Source organism: Primulina huaijiensis, chromosome 3 (genome assembly GCF_012295235.1).
Source record: "Primulina huaijiensis isolate GDHJ02 chromosome 3, ASM1229523v2, whole genome shotgun sequence".
Lineage (NCBI taxonomy): Eukaryota > Viridiplantae > Streptophyta > Magnoliopsida > Lamiales > Gesneriaceae > Primulina > Primulina huaijiensis.
In genome coordinates, this window is record NC_133308.1 from 25,805,584 (window position 1) to 25,824,589 (window position 19,006).

At 31.1% G+C, this 19,006-nt stretch overlaps 2 protein-coding genes across 2 annotated transcripts; both read left to right on the forward strand.

Moving 5' to 3' along the window:
* Window positions 1-5,065: 5,065 nt before the first annotated feature.
* LOC140972310 (uncharacterized) lies at window positions 5,066-5,767 on the forward strand. The gene is made up of 2 exons (XM_073434755.1): window positions 5,066-5,373; window positions 5,472-5,767. The coding sequence occupies exons 1-2, from the start codon at window positions 5,218-5,220 to the stop codon at window positions 5,538-5,540; spliced, it is 225 nt and encodes a 74-aa protein (XP_073290856.1). The 5' UTR covers window positions 5,066-5,217; the 3' UTR covers window positions 5,541-5,767.
* Window positions 5,768-10,562: 4,795 nt separating this feature from the next.
* On the forward strand, window positions 10,563-17,841 carry LOC140972621 (uncharacterized). Its single transcript, XM_073435013.1, has 4 exons — window positions 10,563-10,827; window positions 11,115-11,312; window positions 16,947-17,231; window positions 17,363-17,841. Exons 1-4 carry the CDS (start codon window positions 10,675-10,677, stop codon window positions 17,561-17,563), a joined length of 837 nt encoding a protein of 278 aa, XP_073291114.1. The 5' UTR covers window positions 10,563-10,674; the 3' UTR covers window positions 17,564-17,841.
* The last annotated feature ends 1,165 nt before the right edge of the window (window positions 17,842-19,006 follow it).

A 19,006-nucleotide genomic window follows, 5' to 3' on the forward strand; every position in this document is an offset into this window, starting at 1 on the left:
GAGAGAGAGAGAGTGAGTGAGTGTGAATAATTAAGCTGAGCAAGTGTTATTATATACCACGGTTTTGATGTTTTATTTTAACTATAATAATTCTCGATAACATAATACACATATTATCTATAATAATTAAATAAAAATTTCAAAATATTATATTTTTAGAGTAGTTTTCTTGTGAGACGATCTCACGAATCTTTATCTGTGAGATAGATCAATCCTACCAATATTCACAATAAAAAATAATACTGTTAGGTACCGTTTAGTATGAGATATATAGTATGAAGATAAATAATATTTTGTAATAATAAAATAAATAGAAAATGATAGTTAATATAGTGTTTGATTTAATTGATTTGATTGATTAAATTTGAGATAATATGATATTACCATTTTGTTATTGTTGAAAATATTAATAGATTATTAATAATATGATTTATTAAGGATAATATCGTAATTTTATATTATTGATTTGATTGATGTGAGATAAATTATTACGAATTTGATTGATGTGAAATAAATAATTAATAATTTGATTGATCCAGATAAATAATACTTGTACAAAACAAGTGATATGATAGGACTATTTATATTAGTACTTACAAGTACTTGAACCAAATAGTACCTTAGCATAAAAAGTAATATTTTTTCGTGGATGAACCAAATAAGATATCCGTCTCACAAAAAATGATCCGTGAGGTTCAGCGAATGTTAAACTCTTTCTGGTGGGGTTCGAAGAAAAAACAACCAACGATGTATCCACTGGCTTTCTTGGGACAGGCTGAGCATTAGAAAAGAGAAAGGAGGACTTGGGTTCAGAGATCTCTATGGTTTCAATCTTGCAATGTTAGGGAGACAAGGCTGGTCCTTTATTTCCAGCCCAGATACACTCGCAAGCAGAATCTTCAAAGCTAGATATTTCCCTCGAGGGGACTTCCTCACAGCCCAGTTGGGCCATAATCCAAGTTTCGTTTGGAAAAGTATCTGGAGCTCTCGCTCAATGTTGCAAATTGGGTGCTGTTGGAAGATCGGAGATGGAACAAAATTAAATACTTGGAATGATCCTTGGCTAAGAGAGACCAACAATTTCCGAGTTCAAACTTCGATGATCTCTGGAATGGAATCTCTCATGGTGGCTGAATTGATGATCCCAGGATGCAAGCAATGGAATGTGGATCTAATCAATGAATTGTTTAATGCGAGGGATACATGTGAAATCTTGAAAATACCTTTACAGGAGACTCCAGTGGCAGATACAAGAATATGGCACTACAGCAAAAATGGGAAATACACTGTTAAATCGGGGTATTGGGTGGTTTCTGAAATTACGTCGTCAAACATGGAATTCAGGACTTCGGGTGAGTGGCAAAAAATCTGGAATTTACAGATCCCACCAAAAGTCAAAACCTTTTTATGGCGAGCGATTAGAGACTGTCTACCAGTTAGAGCAACTCTTCAACGCAAAAGTATTCCAACCCCTCTCACCTGTGTTCAATGCAAAGGAAACATTGAAAACACATGACATGCTTTTTTGCTATGCCCTTTTGCTCAAGAATGCTGGAATGAATCCCATCTCTCCCATGCTATAAACTCATGTGCAGCTCAGGTGGACAGTTTTGCAGAAATGATATTTTCGATGATAAATACATTAACGCATATTGAAGTTGGGAAATCTGTTATGATCATGTGGGGCTTATGGAAACAAAGGAATGATAAACTATGGAACAATAAGCATTGCACATCGTCACAGGTAGTCTTTGGAGCTTTACAGACACTGTATGATTGGCTACAAGCAAAAGAAAGAGGGTCTCTAATTCATACAAATTTACAAAGGGCTGAACCAGTGTGTAAAAGATGGCACAAACCTCCCCCACACTTCCTGAAATGCAACACGGATGCAGCCATCTTTACAAACAATAAAACGTTCAGCCTTAGCTGTGTATTGCGAGATGAAAATGGAGAATTGATGGCATGTCGAGTGCAACACGGCCCGAGAAAACCACTAGTGAAGGAATGTGAGGCTCTTGCTCTATTACATGCTTTAACCTGGATTAAAGAGATGAACCTGTCAAATGTGATCTTCGAACTTGATGCAAAAATAGTTGTGGATGCTATCAAATCTATCGATGATGATGCTACGGAGTTTGGATCTCTTGTGCACCAATGCAGGAGTCTATTGAATCAAGGAACCTCATTCTCGGTTCAGTTTGTTTATAGACAAGCAAATGTTGCAGCAGATGCTCTTGCAAAAGCTGCTCATTTTTATGCTAGTCCTTCTGTTTATTTTGAAACACTGCCTTGCTTGATTGAACATTTAGATGATTATTGTAACTCGTTGCATGATTAATGAAATTTCTTTTCAAAAAAAAAAAAAACTTTTGTTTATATTTACGTTAAATAAAAATATATGGAATTGACCTAGGGAAAGTGATGCAGAAATTGGGAAAAATGGTCTGGTAAGTTGACCTATTTTTGCCTTTTGTCCTTTAAATGGTCAATTAGTTTTGTCTTCGTCAACTTAATTTTATTTTTTATTTTGATATATTTTTTTACTGAAAACTTTAATTATTATCGGAAGATCCTTGCGTGACATCGTAGCGTAGTAAATAATTATTAAAAAATATATATATATATAATAAAAATTTGAAAAATGTTAATAATAATAATAATAATTAACAATAATATAATAGAAAAAAATGACAAACAGTAATAATAATAACTTAAGAATTTGAATTCTTCCATGCAAAAATTGTTTCTAAAATTTCTTTGTGTGACATCGTAATGTAGTAAATAATTATAAAAATAACAATATGATTTTTTTTTTTGAAATCAAATAACAATATTATATAAAAAAAACGAGAAACATTAATAATAATAGCCATCATCATCATCACTTGAATTCGAATTCATCCGTGCAAAAATTGTTTCTATAATTTCCAACCCTTCACATGATAACAAAATTCGCTATAACATTTGTTGGGTTGAGAAACACAAACAATCTTGATTTTGATTATAACAAAAAATTTTATTGTGTTTATAATATATCTAATCAAATGTGTAGTTGCTAGCTCAATCTAGAGTTTTGATAATTTTTAATGACTTTTTAAATGATAGACTTTTGTGAATTTGATATATTTTTATTGATTTTTTACATAAATTTCACAGATTTACAAACAAATTTCTAATGATTTCAGTAGCTTTTTTTGTAATATTTTTATTTATTTTTGTAATTTTTTTAAAAAAATTATATAAATTTTGTATCTAATTATAACATATTATTTTTTTAAAAAAAAATAATATGTAACTTTTAAATAGTAGGAAACAAATTATATTATCAATTACATTATAAATATTCTTTTGAATCATAGCTTAAAATTTTAAATTTTATTTTATTTTTATCATGTTTATTGCGAGACTATTCAACTATTAAGATTTAAATGACATTATTTTGTTTAAATTATATCTTATTTTTATTGAATTTTATATTCATTTGTATAAATCATAAATTAAAAATCACAAAATCGATTATGAAATTTAAAATTTCATATGATATTAAAATAAAAAATTATTAAACGAGTAATCATCTAAAAAATGAAAAATTTGAAAAAAGAAAAAAAATGTATATAGAAATACATTTTGAAAATTAGTGAGGGTGATATAGAGATGCGAGAAGATGAGAAGAAAACATAAGTTATGTGAGGTGAGAAAAAGAAAGAAATAACTTGTGTATGGGTTTGATGTTTTAGCAATCTATCAAAATTTTTGAGTTGAATTAAAGATAATTTTTTACAATTTATTTGTATCTTAGACTTTAATATTCGTATGTTAATTAATTTTATGAAATTGTTGAAAGCCTATTGAAAATCTGAATACATCTAGATTTTTATAAAGTTTTTAATAATCAATATTGTATACCATTGATTTTTTAAAACTATATGAAAATCTAATTGAATACCAATAGACTTCTATAGAACATTCAAAAGCCTTGATTGAATATCTCTTGACTTTTAAAATATATAAAAGTCATTAAATTTCTTACATTGAATACATCCCAGTAAATGAAATGATACGATCAATACAAACACTTATGAGAGTTTTATTTACACATTATTTTTTAAAAATACACTTCATATTTACTCTAAAATGCCTAATATGTCTTCAGATAAATTTTTAAAAAATATTGATATAAATATATAATGTTTTTTTATACATTTTTTAAATTAAATATAATAAAATATAAAAATAATTCACAAAAACTATTAAGAGACTATCTCATGAGTCAATTTGTGAGGGCAAAAACTGGTGTGATCTCGGTATCACGAGTCGTATTTGTGAGACGGATATCTTATTTGGGTTATCCATGAAAAAGTATTACTTTTTATGCTAAGACCCACTCATTTGTGAGACGGACTCTTACTTGACGCGACTCATGAAAAAATATTATCTTATGTCAAAATTATTATTTTTCACTAAAGATATGGACTAAGTTAACTCGGCCTATAAATATATATCTATAAGATCGTCTCACATGAGACTTATTCAAACTAATTTAACAAAATTTATTTATTTTTTCGTAAAAATATTACAAACAATTTAATTAAATTTTTTATTTTTAATATTTTTTAAGTATAATAATAAATTATTATAAAATAATAATATTCTTAGCATTTTTTTCCAAAATATATTGTAGTGAATTTGAAGAGATTTTTTTATTTTTTAATAATGATTTATATTCATATTTATAATATGTATTTATTTAAACTAACGAATTACGAAAAAAATATAAATATTTATATTATTCGTAATTATTATGTGTGTTATTGTAGATTTAAATTTTTAAATTAAATTTATTTTTAATTAAATAATAAATATTTTTATTTTTATTTTTAACATAAAGTATTGTTTTATTTAGAGATTCAAACATTATTAATTATATGGAAAAAAAGTATTTTTAAAAAATAAGTAAATTAATAATATTTAAAATTCAAACATTATTAATTATAACACTAATTTACAATTTTATTTTTATTTTTTAGTACGAATTTTTTTCACTATCAACTCTACTTTTAATCAAAGATCAAACATCGAATATTCTAAGCTTCCAACATTGACTCCAAAAGAAACCCCAATAAAGTTGCAGAAATCCCTAAATTCATCCGCGTATAAGAACATTGCAAGAATAGTCGTCATCCTATTGTTGTAATCGTAGGAGATCATCTGGAAATGGGACGTCGCGCAGGCCGCAATTCGTCTTCCTCGGACCAACCATCGCTGTTGACCAGAGGGGTCAACTCTGTGTTTGCCTTCGTCCGATTAGCTGAATTCGAGATCCTCTTCGTCCTCTTCTTTCTCATCGCGTATCTCCTCTTCAAAGATCTGGTTAGTGGATGCTAATTGTGGGCATTTCTCTTAATTCATGATTGATCGATTATGACGACTGGATATTTATCGATTGAATTTTCTTGAATGTTTACTAGACATCGAGGCCTGAATATAATCAAATCCTTGTGAAGAAGCCCGGGGGACCTGATTGGTGGCCTTATTAGGAGAGGCCACTGCTGCAAATGAGTCCTGATGTGTAACTGGTTTGGTAATTAGGAGCTTTTGTTGCAGAGATACAAATCAGTACGAATTCTCGTTGCTTTATTTTCTTGATTCTTGTAAATATCATGGCTTGAAACGCATATATTTTCTTGTATCTTTCTCAATTTGCAACTATTCATGTAATGCCATATTATGTCTGTTTTAAATTTTGCACTTACTTGAATGAAAATATGTAGCTTGAATTTAATGGCAATTGGAAGTGGTAGAAATCGAACTGGAAGAACATTTCACTGGCCCGACTTGAGTATTCAATTTAATAAGAAACCCATGAAATTGGCACATCGTCTCCCCCACGCTTGCCATGTTTATGGTAACGAAGAAGTGGATACCTTAGAGTGGGGAATTGAAATGGAATTAGTGGCGACTACTAATGAATCGAGTTTAAGCCTATAAATATGTACTCCATTTCCACGGTTCAAATACTGAATCTCCGAGCAATCTCATTCGAAATTCTATCTGAATTTGCTACTTTGCCTCTCTATTCCGACTTTGTATGTTAATATTCAGGCACACATTTTGTTCCTCTGAAGTGATGATTTTTACTCGCTTGTTTGGGAAACTATAAGTACCCATGTCAGAGGACAGATATTTTTTGAAAAAGCTGTGAGTTCCATAAGCCTCGTGTTTGTTAATCTGATGTCACAAAATTAAAATATGTTTTGTTTATTCCGAACCGGGTTTTCTCTCTTTCAAACATAGCTCTAGAAAACAGTGAAATCATATTTCTTTTATACTGAACCCGAACTGAGAAATATTGTCTCTTCCACCATGCTTGTTGGACCATATCAGTATTGTTTCCTTGTTGCTGTACTCGTCCTACCATTAGAGTTCAGGCCTTACTTGCCAAGTATTTGGAGTTTCCCATGTTCCTGTTCCGGTAGATGCTGCTATTATGGCTGCTGGTTGCTCTAAATTCAGTCTCTTCATTAACAACAGGGCTATTCCGGCTGCCTGTTGGCTCTAAAGTCAGCCTGCTGACTAAAAGCAGAGCAAATTCACTTATCATATTTTTAGTTTAAACACTTCATTTCAATTAATACTTGCAATTACTGTAATTTTGTACACTAATTTCCTACAATTTGTGCCTTCAAACCTATCACTGCAGGAATTATGACACTAATATATAGTTAAAATGAAATAGGTGTTCGAGTTATTATCCATCCTTTTAGTCAGCTAATACTTACTTGTTCTGGTTTCTGTATATTGCGTATAACATGTTATCTCTTGCAATTTTACTTTTGTACATTTTTAACCCGACTTCATTTGTTTCAGTTTATTTATCTTGAATTTCATCGATCTTGTGATCTGTGTCTTTAATCGGATAAGGATTGCAAGATTATCAAACATTTGCACTTAAATCACACATTTGGTTGCCTTTTTGATGTGCTTTTGTTGCCTGTGTATTATAGTGTGATATTTTTTTAATTATATTCATGTCACTATGTTCTGACGACTAGTTTTAGTTATTTTCTTTGAAATCAATAAAATACATTATGATTCACTTTTTTTTCTAAAACCAAACCAAATCGTAGTTGAACACATCTACTATTAATTTTTTATATTATGGTTTTTGTGGATTTTTTTCCCGATATTTTACAAGAGTATAAAATGTTATTTGTCAGTTAAATATATATAAATAGAAACCTTAAAATCAAACATCGTAATTGGAGATACAACAGGAATAAAGGGGTAGAATCAAAAAGTGGGGGAGAAATCATTCGACAGTTCACTACTGAGTTATGAGTATAATGTCCATATAGATCAATAGCTATCCCATTCCATTTCATTGTATTGTACATGGTTCTTGAATATTCACGCAGATGATAATATCCTGCCCAACACTTCTAACTGGGATGCCATAAACCATTGTAATAAGTAGAAATATGATGTGTTTGTTTGCTGAGTGATAAGAGTTGCAGAATTATAAACTCATTTTAAGGTTTGTTCATGCTACACTTGGTGAGTTACCACACATTATCTGTGAGGGCTCGTTGTCCTAATCATTATTAATTACACAAACAATAATAATTAATCAGTAAACAATTAAAAGTGAGTTAAAATATCAAAAAGTGACGGCTAGACACATTCATGATATATATAAACAAAAAATATAATAGAATCAACAAGGCTCGATAATTAGATAATATATAATCGATATCAAGAGTCAAATGATCGATATCAACAATCATACATAACATGCTCGAGCTGGTTAACGATTCAGCGAATCGTGCATGGGATATGACCCAGCCTTGAAGCTAACAACTACCTAGGTCGGACCAAATCAAAGTGTCAAAACATCTCCATGACATAATATCATATCATAATTCATATATATAACGGATATCAACTGAAATATAACTGGATCTCGATAACAGACAAACTCAATATGATATGTTCAGTGATATTTATGTGTCCAACTAAAATAAAAATGTATGTGGACAAAATAAATATTATTTCTTTTGCACCTCAATTACCCACTGATAATGTGCAAGTCAGCATATAATATAACACAAATCAACAAGTAACCAATAAATTGGACATAGGATTATCAGATGCTCTGTCAGACATCGTGAAAATAATTGATCTCTACGTACGTCAACCAATTTACCAGTAATTTAAATCCTCAAGAAAATCTTGGAAATGTCAACTCAAATGAATCACTCGAATATTAAATTTAAATGGTCTTATCATCATATAACAATCTCATATCCATTTAAATTCAACTAAAATTCCAACTTTATTTATTTAGGCACTTTAAATTTCTAAACTTCCAATATTCAATTAAAATGCCTAAAATAAATAATTTATCTTTAAATAACGCTAAACCAATATTCAAGCGACTAGTTTTTCTAAATTCCCAAACTTTGAATTTTATAAAAAAAAATTCATAATATTTGAATTCACTTATTTTACTAGCTCGAATTATTATGACAAATTCTAATAATTAAAAATATACTTTTTTCCTCAAATTACCGCATTATTATATCAACGGATAAATTTTAGGCTCGCCTGGTTATACCTCTAAGTCAATTAACTCCGAACCTGCAACATTAACCCAATTATTATAAGACTAGAATGTCTCTCAATAAGATATGGAATAATTGCAGTTTTCTCATTCACGAGATCAAATTTTCCGATTCGTTTGTTACCATTTATGACAATGTGCCAACAATCATTCAATGCAGTGTACAATGAATCAATAAAAAACCGAGACAAAGTTGTTTTTGTACCAGATAAAGCAAAAGTTGAACATTGCAAGGATTTGAAGCTCCAGAACAACTTGCAATTCTACACTCTCTCAATTTTATCAACATCTTCGAGTACACTGATTTGAAAAATTATCAAACCAGTCTCAATCCCTATTGTTCAAATGTATCATTGATCTTCAAGGATCAACCAAGCCTTCTCACAATTTCTCAAGTCTTTGTTTAATCACAGTCGAGAAATCTTGAATCGATTGAATCTAAGGACCCATTCTTAATTATAGTTGTTGTATTGTTGGTTAAGTGATACTAGAAATTTCGATTTAGACAAAAGAATTAGTCTTAGATTGAAATAGGTTTGTGCAAACTGTTGTAAAATCAAAATTTTCTAGTATATATCTTCTTAAGTGGAAGAATGAAAGACATAAAATGATTAAATCTTTGAATTTTCATAAAAATCTATTGTGTTGATTAAATTACCACATTCATTTATTTTATCTAGTTCATTTGATTGTATCATCATCTAGATCCATATGGACCTTTCCATACTATGAAAATCCTTTTGAGGTGGTTCAACATATGTCCGTACGAGAAATTTTTTTTACTGTTGACAACTGTCGAGTTTGGTTTGAGAACCATCTCAAGCTAAAATATTTCGAAAAGAGTTTCGAGAGCTTATTTACGTAATTTAAATTCTAAACCCGATCCTAATAGCGTAAATTCAGTAGAAGTTTGGATATTCCGGTGCTTGGTTGATGAATAAATTTCGTTGAAGGCAACTGATTAAACAACGTAGAACTGAAGGTATATTAGACCTATATATCCACGTGAGTGCTCCATGTTAAGAGAAACCCAAGCCTACACGAGTCATGGGTACTCGGGCAGCCTGGAATGGTTAGAGTTGTAATTTTCACAATATTTCTCAATCAATTTGATCGGTTCTGAGTTTTAGTCTAATAAATTTTCAAAATTCGATTTTAATAAAATATTTTTAATTTTTGAGCATTTTGATCAAATAATTAATATGACACCAAAAAAATAATGACATTACATCGAAAAATATTAATATCATATAAAGTATTGTTAACTAATTAGATATCACATCAAATAAGATAAATAAAATAAAAATTAATATACCATCACCAACTCCAAAATTAAACAAATTATTAATAAAATAAAAATATCATTTTCCTTTCGCCACAAAAAGGTCAATATCCTTCTTTCGAAATCCAGATACATGTGTGATATCTATTACTATATATCTATTTCTATTACTATATATTAAGAATCTCTCTAATAGAGACAAAACAAATTGGTCTGTTTTTTGATTTTCCGATTTTGCTCTTATTTTATATCACAATTACATTTTTGTTTTTATTTGTTTTAAATTACAAAAAACATTTTTTTTTATTTTTTTTTAAATTACAACTATTCAAATAGCACTTTAGTCCTTCGATAATTTGTCAAATTTCACTTTAAACTCTCGATAATTATAAAAAAAACCGTACACACGCACCGCGTGTGCCAAGTAGTTAGTATTCTATTATATCTTTATATAAGTACACGTGCCCTTCTATTAGGAAAAAGGCCAAAGTTGCAAAAGTACACGTATCCTAATAAAACTTAGCTACGTGTCCACCACTCCACCTGCTTCGCTTTCATCCGACGCTTGTCCTGCCTGAGCTCATTTTCTATTACCACCTTCACACTATATATATCCCTCACTAGCTCCTTATTACCTACATCACATTTATCACGCTTTACAATATTAACAGCTTTTGAACGTTCACTTCTTCATTTTGAAACAAGAAGCTACGAAGGCAGATGGAGCCATACGGGAACCACCAACTTGGTGACCAATTGAGGAAGACTGATGAGTATGGCAACCCCGTTCACCACACGCCGGCCTGGAGGAGAATACGGCGTACCTCATGTTGGAGCCGAGCATCACCATGGTGCTCCTATTTCGATTCCCCCCACCACCGATGTCCCCCACCACCGTCGATCCGGCAGCTCAAGCAGCTCGGTACGTTAGTGGTCTGCTGTTTAAGCGATGATCACTTAGTTTTTAGACTTTTACACTAGCCTCGATCATGTATTTAACACCCTTTTTGGAAATTTGAAAAAACAAAGAACTTCAAAAGCAAGATCAACACATCTTTGTTATTCTCTGGTAGATTCCCTGATAAGTGGTATAAATGCGCAAGGTTTTTGAAAACACTACGTTTTTTTCCCGAGCTTTTTCGGCGCATTTATATATGTTTACGTGTATTGATTCTTGTTATCTTATATATATATCATCATGTATGGCAGTCTTCTGAGGACGACGGGCAAGGTGTTAGGAGAAAGAAGGGTATTAAGGACAAGGTGAAGGAGAAGCTACCCGGCGGGCACAAAGACACTCAGCCACATCACGAAGCGGGATACGGCGGAGGCTACGGCGCACAACCAGAACCTGAGAAGAAGGGGATGATGGACAAAATCAAGGAGAAACTGCCTGGCGGTCACCACAACTAAGTAAAATATTCTACACTTAATGCACACACATATATATAAATACATACATATATATGTGTGTGTGTGCGTGTGTGTGTGTGTGTGTACGATCATACCTGGCGGCCACCACTACTAAATACCACAACCCCACATCGAGTGTTTCCGTAAATTAATTTCAATTTCAATAAAATCGTGTTTTCTTTCTTATACGATGAGAGAACACGAAGCTTTGTGATCTTCGAGTTTGCGTTCATATAAACATAAAGAATGTATTTACTTTTTAATCTCACTCTATATTTGTCGTACCTTTTTTTCATGAATGGTAATTAATTGTCGTACTTTAAAAATAACAGATAAAAAGAGATATACGTGATAAAGTTAATGCTGTATATATCATACATTTATGCTGAAAACAATCGCAGTTTGGATTTATTTGAGAAGAACATATACAATATATACAATTTGTTTTTTTATTAGATCATATAAATATTTAATCGTATGATTACGAATTAAACTACAAAACAAGTCAACTTAATTGGCAATAGAGTCAACCATGGGTTAAACTTAACAAGTAGCAAGATTTAACATTTTTTTATGGAACATTTATATTGAGAAGTACGTGTTTGGACCACAATCACAAGGAGCAAGATGTTAGAATCAGGCACTGAAACTTTGTGATGTATTAAATTTTCTTAAATGTTTCAGACATTCAAACCAACTTAAAATCGAATTCTTTCTGACGATCTTATCTTTCTCAATATGCAATCGTCGCCTGTAGCGTCGAGTGGTAATTAATAATCTGGTCCGGTAACTTTTTTTAGTGTATATACATGTTTGGCATAAACCTAGCCTTTCTCAAAAAGTTTGGTTCTGTAACGTATAATCTGTTTTGGTTTAGTTTTTTATTTTCTTTGTCACGTCCCGATACCGGGGGTGAGTTGACATCCGACGTTGTTTTACAATTATTCAATCGTAAATCAACAAGCCTCGTAGTACAGTGTACAACCAAACCAGTCTTTTTCATTAAACATACATTGTCTTTACAACGTAATCAACTTAACAAACAAGAGTGCGGAAGCTAACAACGTAAAAATAAAAGATAGCCAAATTCCAAAGTATGTCTTGATCAACTGAAACCTTGTTACCATCCCCAGAAATGCATTTGCTCTTCTTCTTCAACTTGTTTTTCATTCTTATCTGGGAATGAGAGGTGTAAGGGTGAGTATTTTGTGAAATACTCAGCAAGTGGGAGACGATCGATCACAATAACACAAGGATATACATATATAGATCTTAACAATTCGAAATTTTCCGTGTCTCAACAAACGTCGGAACAATAAATAGACAAAATGATAGACACGACATAACTTATATATATTTATGTAAATATTAAATGAATTTCATGTCACAATAATAATTCATAACAAAATCAGGACATGATAGTAACAATGAGCATAACTTATCATATGCATATAGACATATCATATATTATTGGTATTGCACTGTTATTTCATCTTATTATCAATGGTGTTACTGATCAGTCCCCTATATGTAATTCCTCTAAGGGGTGAGGCCATATATCGGTTATTATTACACACCGCATCAGGGCCATAAACTTGTTATATCTTATCATGTTTTACGAAAATTTTCCTTTTTACCATTTCTAACTTGAATCATAACAGTGCCTTTAAACATAATTCTTAGAATACACCAAATTGATGTTTAAGAATATATATTAGAATATAACATGAAACGAAAACAACATAATTTTGAAACGAAAGGAACATGCATTTGAAATTTATTTAAACATGCTTAACAATTTATCGAAACGAAATATTCATATATCAAATCGAAGGAATATATCACGTCGATCGATTTTTCGAAAACATACTTAAATACTTTAAAACATAAGCCCACTTACCGAAAAGGTGCTCCAAAATTACGGAAGAAACAAGCTGGAATTTATCGTCCGAAAATCCGTAAATTAGCTAAACTCGGTTGAAATCCGAGCAGTTTTCTTGCCGAATTGTTTCACAAAATTTGACCGCATGGATGAGGCTGAAATTTTGATATGATATTTAAAACATATGAAAGTGTAATATGAACGGTGGAGATTAGATTTGAAGAAACCGTTGGACTGGAAGTTTCTCTCGAAAATGAACAGAATTTTTAGCTCGAAAATATCACTCAAGAAAATGTTGATGGTGTCCAAGCTTCATTCATGCTCTAGTTTGAGAGGTTTATGGTGTGTCTTCCCTCATTCTCAAAACATCTATTTATAGGTAAGATTGGAGAATAATTCTTATAATTTAATGCATGCTTTAAAATATTTTAATTAATTTAGTCAAAAATTTGGGCACAATTGTTTTTCAATGTTTTGAGCTCATGTTTGTCAATGTTTTGAACTCCATAATGGATAATAAATATAATACTAATACTAATAATTAATAATAATAAATCATATTCTTACATTCATCCCTCCTTATTGGAAGTTNTGTTACTCTGCCTTATTTTTAAATATTGAGATCAAAATCTAAGATATGTCAATTTGCAAAATTAAAATTCAATTTTCCTGTCAGTTTTAATGCAAGTCTGACAATCGAATTTTTGAAGCAATGTCTCCGCACAGCCCGTTCCTTCTTAAACAACAACCAAGTTTTTCAAAGCTCCAATGAGTAAAGACGGAGTCAGGTTGCTAATAGTGGTGTTCGTTGTCCGAGTTAATAATTATTAATAACTGTTGACATGTGAAAATGTTAGTAATCTTAATTTTGATTATTAAAAAATTTGTTTTGTGTTTTAACATATTTAATCAAGTCATGTGTACTAAAATATCAAGTTGAAACATTTGACAAAGAAGTCTTGCAAAAACTCTGATGAGCAAAATGTTTCAGTAATAACTCACAAATCAATTATCCAAATTAATACATGTTAAAATGATTAAAAATCATATTCAATTATCTAAAAATCAAATTTCAGACTGATCGAGTGAATTCAGATGTTATCGAGGTGAACTATTCAGCAAGTGTTGCAAAGCTAAGTCAATAATCTACAAATTAAATAATCTTTCAAATTAAAGTCGAAGTCTGAATCAGAGCTTAAGAAGCTGATAATTCGCGATGAAGTTGGTGCTCTGCAACTCAGATACAACTGTCGGTTATACTCGAGCAGTTTCAGTATTACAAGCATATCCCTCTCACATGAACTCGAGATTTAGTAATTCTTGATTATATGTAAATCTAAGATAAATGGCCACAATTTTTATGTTCAACACTTTGCCTAGAAATAAGATGAATCAAGAGCTATAATCACCGAATCAGATCACGTTCATTCAACCGTTTTGCTCATCCAACCTTCTCATTTATTCAATGTTTAAGCTCCTGGAGCCAGACTAGATCGGACTACAACGTGCCAGAAACACGAATATGATCGTTTTTATATCAGAAATTGTATAGAACATTTTCCAAATATCATATTATTTTCTTTAACATATATATCATTCTTGGAGACTATATATCTAATATCTTGAAGATCAAATAAAAGCTTTTGAAACAGATTCAAAACACAAGTATGCTACATGAAAAAATTAGCTAAAAAGAAATAAAAGACAAGAAGGGAAGTCTAAATAGATATATGACCTTAATGGTAGCTTTTGCATTTGTGTGTGATGATACATTTGATAGTATACACACTGTAATTGATTAATTTTCTCACACACAAGATCACCCACGTATACAATAGAGACAAACTTCAAAATTTAGTTGAATGATAGTTTTCACAAAAAAAGTATAAATTGTATTTGTAGTCTTGCCATAAATGACGTAAAACATTATGTGGATTGTGAGATTGGCTTAGAATCATGAATGTGCAAGGTGTTTTGATTAGATAAATGGTAAGTACTAAATCGTAATGGGTTTTTACAAATGGTTGTGTAAATCACCGTCTTTTAGTGAATCTTTCCGAGAGGAACAAAGGACGTACGACGTAGAAGTTGATATTCTCCTAACATCTAAAAACAAATTCGTGCATATTTATTTATTTAATTTGCTTACTTTTGCTACTGTTTTTTGTACGCATAGTTGAAACATTTTATGTGTCTTTCAAATACAAAAATATTGCATACAAAGTGTTTGATAAAATGTTTTAACTAAATCATTTTTACACATTCAATGTGCATATCTTTTAAGCGTTTTACAAAATGTTTAATCGTTTTTTAGATAAATCATTTTGAGTTCATTCCGCTTAAATTTAGAACCAGACTCAATTTAATTTCTCGATGTTCAATTTTTTAAAAGAGTTTATTCACCTCATCTCTAAACTCTAACCTAATACTAACAATAACCAAAAAAAAAAAAATTTTAATACATGAAAAGTACATGAAATACATAAAATAATTTAATGATTCATTTTTTAAATATCTAGTAATCGTATCAAATTATATTAAATAATCGAAAAATAAAATATGTTCGCATAAATATTAAAAAAAATTGTGTATAGAATGAACCAACGTATGCATTTCGAGTGTCAGGAACAACAAAATTATATGGAATATTCAAAATTAAAAGACTGCAATTTGGAGGAAAAAAATGTGAAAATTGAAAATTCAAAAATATGAAAAATAGAGATAATAGGAGAATTATGACAAATCAATTTAGGAATTTTACTATGTTTCTTAATTATGTATTTTATTGTGTTTTTTAATTTTAAGTTTTTCCATATTTATCTCTTACTTTCTATTATATCATTATTCTCGTTTTTTAAAAAAATTATTTGGAGCAAAAAGAGAACAAATAAAACTAGAAAAAATTTACATGAAGAGTTAAATGTGGTGGCAGGGGGCGAGGACAGCTTGAACTTTTCTCTGCTGATGAGCAATGCCGAAACCTGGTTTCTATGTGCTAAGATTATTGTTCGAGTATTAAATCATTATATGATTAAATATATATTTGATATATGATTAAAACTGAAATTTCATTACATAAACGATCGAAATGACAAAACTAAAAACCATAATTGCGATCTTCCTCATATATATTTGAGAACTGATCCTCACATCTAAGAATATTTTAAATAATCGATAACACCTCCATAGGACAAATTTGTGCCTTGTTGAAAACAGTCAAACTGGGAAAGAAAATGGCCATGGTTGGTGAAAAAGCGAAGGCGACTGATTAACCAATGCACGACCACAAGCAGGATTTTCGTGCATCGTTGCAAGATGAAAAACCAAATTCCAAATGAAATCTTTAGTTATGAGAAGTATATGCATTTTAGAAGTAATAATCAATTCAAATGAAAAATCGACTATATTAAATTATTGCGAGTTATATAATAGATTTAGATGATCTTTTCCTTTATATTTTGAAAGGGAGCTTATGTCAATATCCATTCGAAATCAAGACAAATCTTTGTGTAATATTATATCGTACTACATATACACGTGCCCTTGTATTCGGAAAAAAGAAAAAGTGGCAAAAGTACACGTAGCCTAATTAAGCTTTGGTACGTGTCCAACTGCTCTCGGATTTATCCGACACTTGTCCTGCCCAAAATCACCTTTGATTTCGACCTTCACAATATATATATTCCTCACCAGCCTAAGTTTAAGATCATCAATTATCAAACTTTATCTTCCTATTACGTTCTTGACAAAGCAAAAAACAAGAAAGGCAGATGGCGCAATACGGTGACGAGTTGAGGAAGACTGACGAGTTTGGCAACCCCGTCCACCATCCGACAGGAGGAGAATTCGGCGGACCTTATGGAGCTCATGAGCAGAGGAAGACTGACGAGTTTGGCAACCCCGTCCATCATCCGACCGGAGGAGAATTCGGAGGAACTCACGGAGCCGAGCATCACCATGGTGCTCCTATCGCGGTGCCACCCACAACCGGTGAACCCCAACACCGCCGATCCGGCAGCTCAAGCAGCTCGGTACGTTAGTGGCCTGGTCAAGGAATCACCTCATTTTTTAGTCTTTTACTCGGGAAAAAATAGAAAAATCTTTTCTGCGAATCATGTTTATTGATTGATCATAAAATCTTACGTATGCATATGTATGGCAGTCTGAGGACGACGGGCAAGGTGGTAGGAGAAAGAAGGGTATCAAGGACAAGGTCAAGGAGAAGCTACCCGGTGGCCACAAAGACACTCAGCCACATCACGAAGCGGGATACGGCGGAGGCTACGGCGCACAACCAGAACCTGAGAAGAAGGGGATGATGGACAAAATCAAGGAGAAATTGCCTGGCGGTCACCACAACTAAATAAAATATTCTACACTTTATATACACACGCATACGTACATATTTATATATATATATGTATATATATATATTTGTGTAATTTGTGTGTTTTAAGTGTGTGTACGAGCATCTTACTATTGTGTGTAATAAGCCGGCAAGCCATCCTTAACTTGGGTGTGTAAGTGGAGGACATTGGCGTGCGTGTGAATTGTTGTTTTTGTTTTTTGTTTTTTGTTTTTTGTTTTTCCTGAATGTGTACGTAATCCTACAGTATTACATGAGATTTCAGGGTTTGGTCATTTATTTGGTCATTTGGTGTTATATTTTATGTGCTTGGTAATGGTACGTGGTTGTTAAATATCATATTCAATTATTTTCTATGGAAATTTCTCGTCTAAAAATTGAATAGAAAATGGGCCAGTAACTTTGTAGTTGTTGTTGGAGAGGTGGAATTTTTTCCCCTCGGTGTTGCGTCACACGATAACGCCTGAATATATGATAATGTTAAATTTATGTTTAAAATATAAACAAAACTAGGGGAAAAAATTAATTTATATATAAACTATACAATTATAAATAACTATATTAATTTATCAACTGTAGAATAGTGCAGGCTTCTATTAGTGTAATACAGTTAAACAATAACCTATATTTTACCCCCCAAAAAAAAAACTTCCTTTAAATTCATTATAATAAATTAATCAAAGATTCTCCGAATCTGACGGTAGATAATATAATGAAATATCAAATTTTATTAAGGAAAATCTTTACATATGTATTAAGATAATGACACATTAGCGATGTGTAACGCTTAGTAAATATAAAAGAGTAAGTTTTTTGTGATATTGTCACATGAATCTATAGACGGATCATCTCTATCGATATTCATAAGTAATATTCTTAGTACAAAAAGTAATATTTTTTCACGGATAATCTAAATCAGAGATCCGTCTCACAAAATATGACTCGTGAGATCGTCGTACACAAGTTTTTTTTCAATATAAAAGGTGGTGAATGAATTTGCTTGATAATGTGACGGTTTTATGGTTCGACGAATATTTTATTTGAATAATTTATAAAAAAAATAATTAATTTTATTTAATTAATAAAAAATATTATTTTTTTATTTTGAAAATGTAAAAATGATCGATCAACCCACATATTAATTAAAATTAAATAAGTCGGTGAACCCGAAATAATGCTGCCTCTAGACACATCCAAACAATAAAATATACTCAAATACCAAGCGATCACTTTATGCAAACATTAAATCATGGTCCAAGTGTATATATGATGAAATAATATTAAAGATTAGTTAGTGCACCAAATTCCTTTTTATTAGATAATAACACCCCAGTTTCCAGAGTTATATTGAGCAGGGAAGAACGTAATTAATATGAAAATAGATTACATAATATCTCTCTTCCAATCGCAAGATCCGAATCCAATACTTTGTGTTAGGGT

Bases quoted from the DNA above. Each gene is read 5' to 3' on its own strand.
- LOC140972310 (XM_073434755.1), top strand. From the start codon at position 5,218: ATGGGACGTCGCGCAGGCCGCAATTCGTCTTCCTCGGACCAACCATCG. The intron at 5,374-5,471 runs GTTAGTGGATGC...AATGTTTACTAG, and splicing joins ATCTCCTCTTCAAAGATCTG to ACATCGAGGCCTGAATATAA.
- LOC140972621 (XM_073435013.1), top strand. From the start codon at position 10,675: ATGAGTATGGCAACCCCGTTCACCACACGCCGGCCTGGAGGAGAATAC. The intron at 10,828-11,114 runs GTACGTTAGTGG...CATGTATGGCAG, and splicing joins CCGGCAGCTCAAGCAGCTCG to TCTTCTGAGGACGACGGGCA. The intron at 17,232-17,362 runs GTACGTTAGTGG...TATGTATGGCAG, and splicing joins CCGGCAGCTCAAGCAGCTCG to TCTGAGGACGACGGGCAAGG.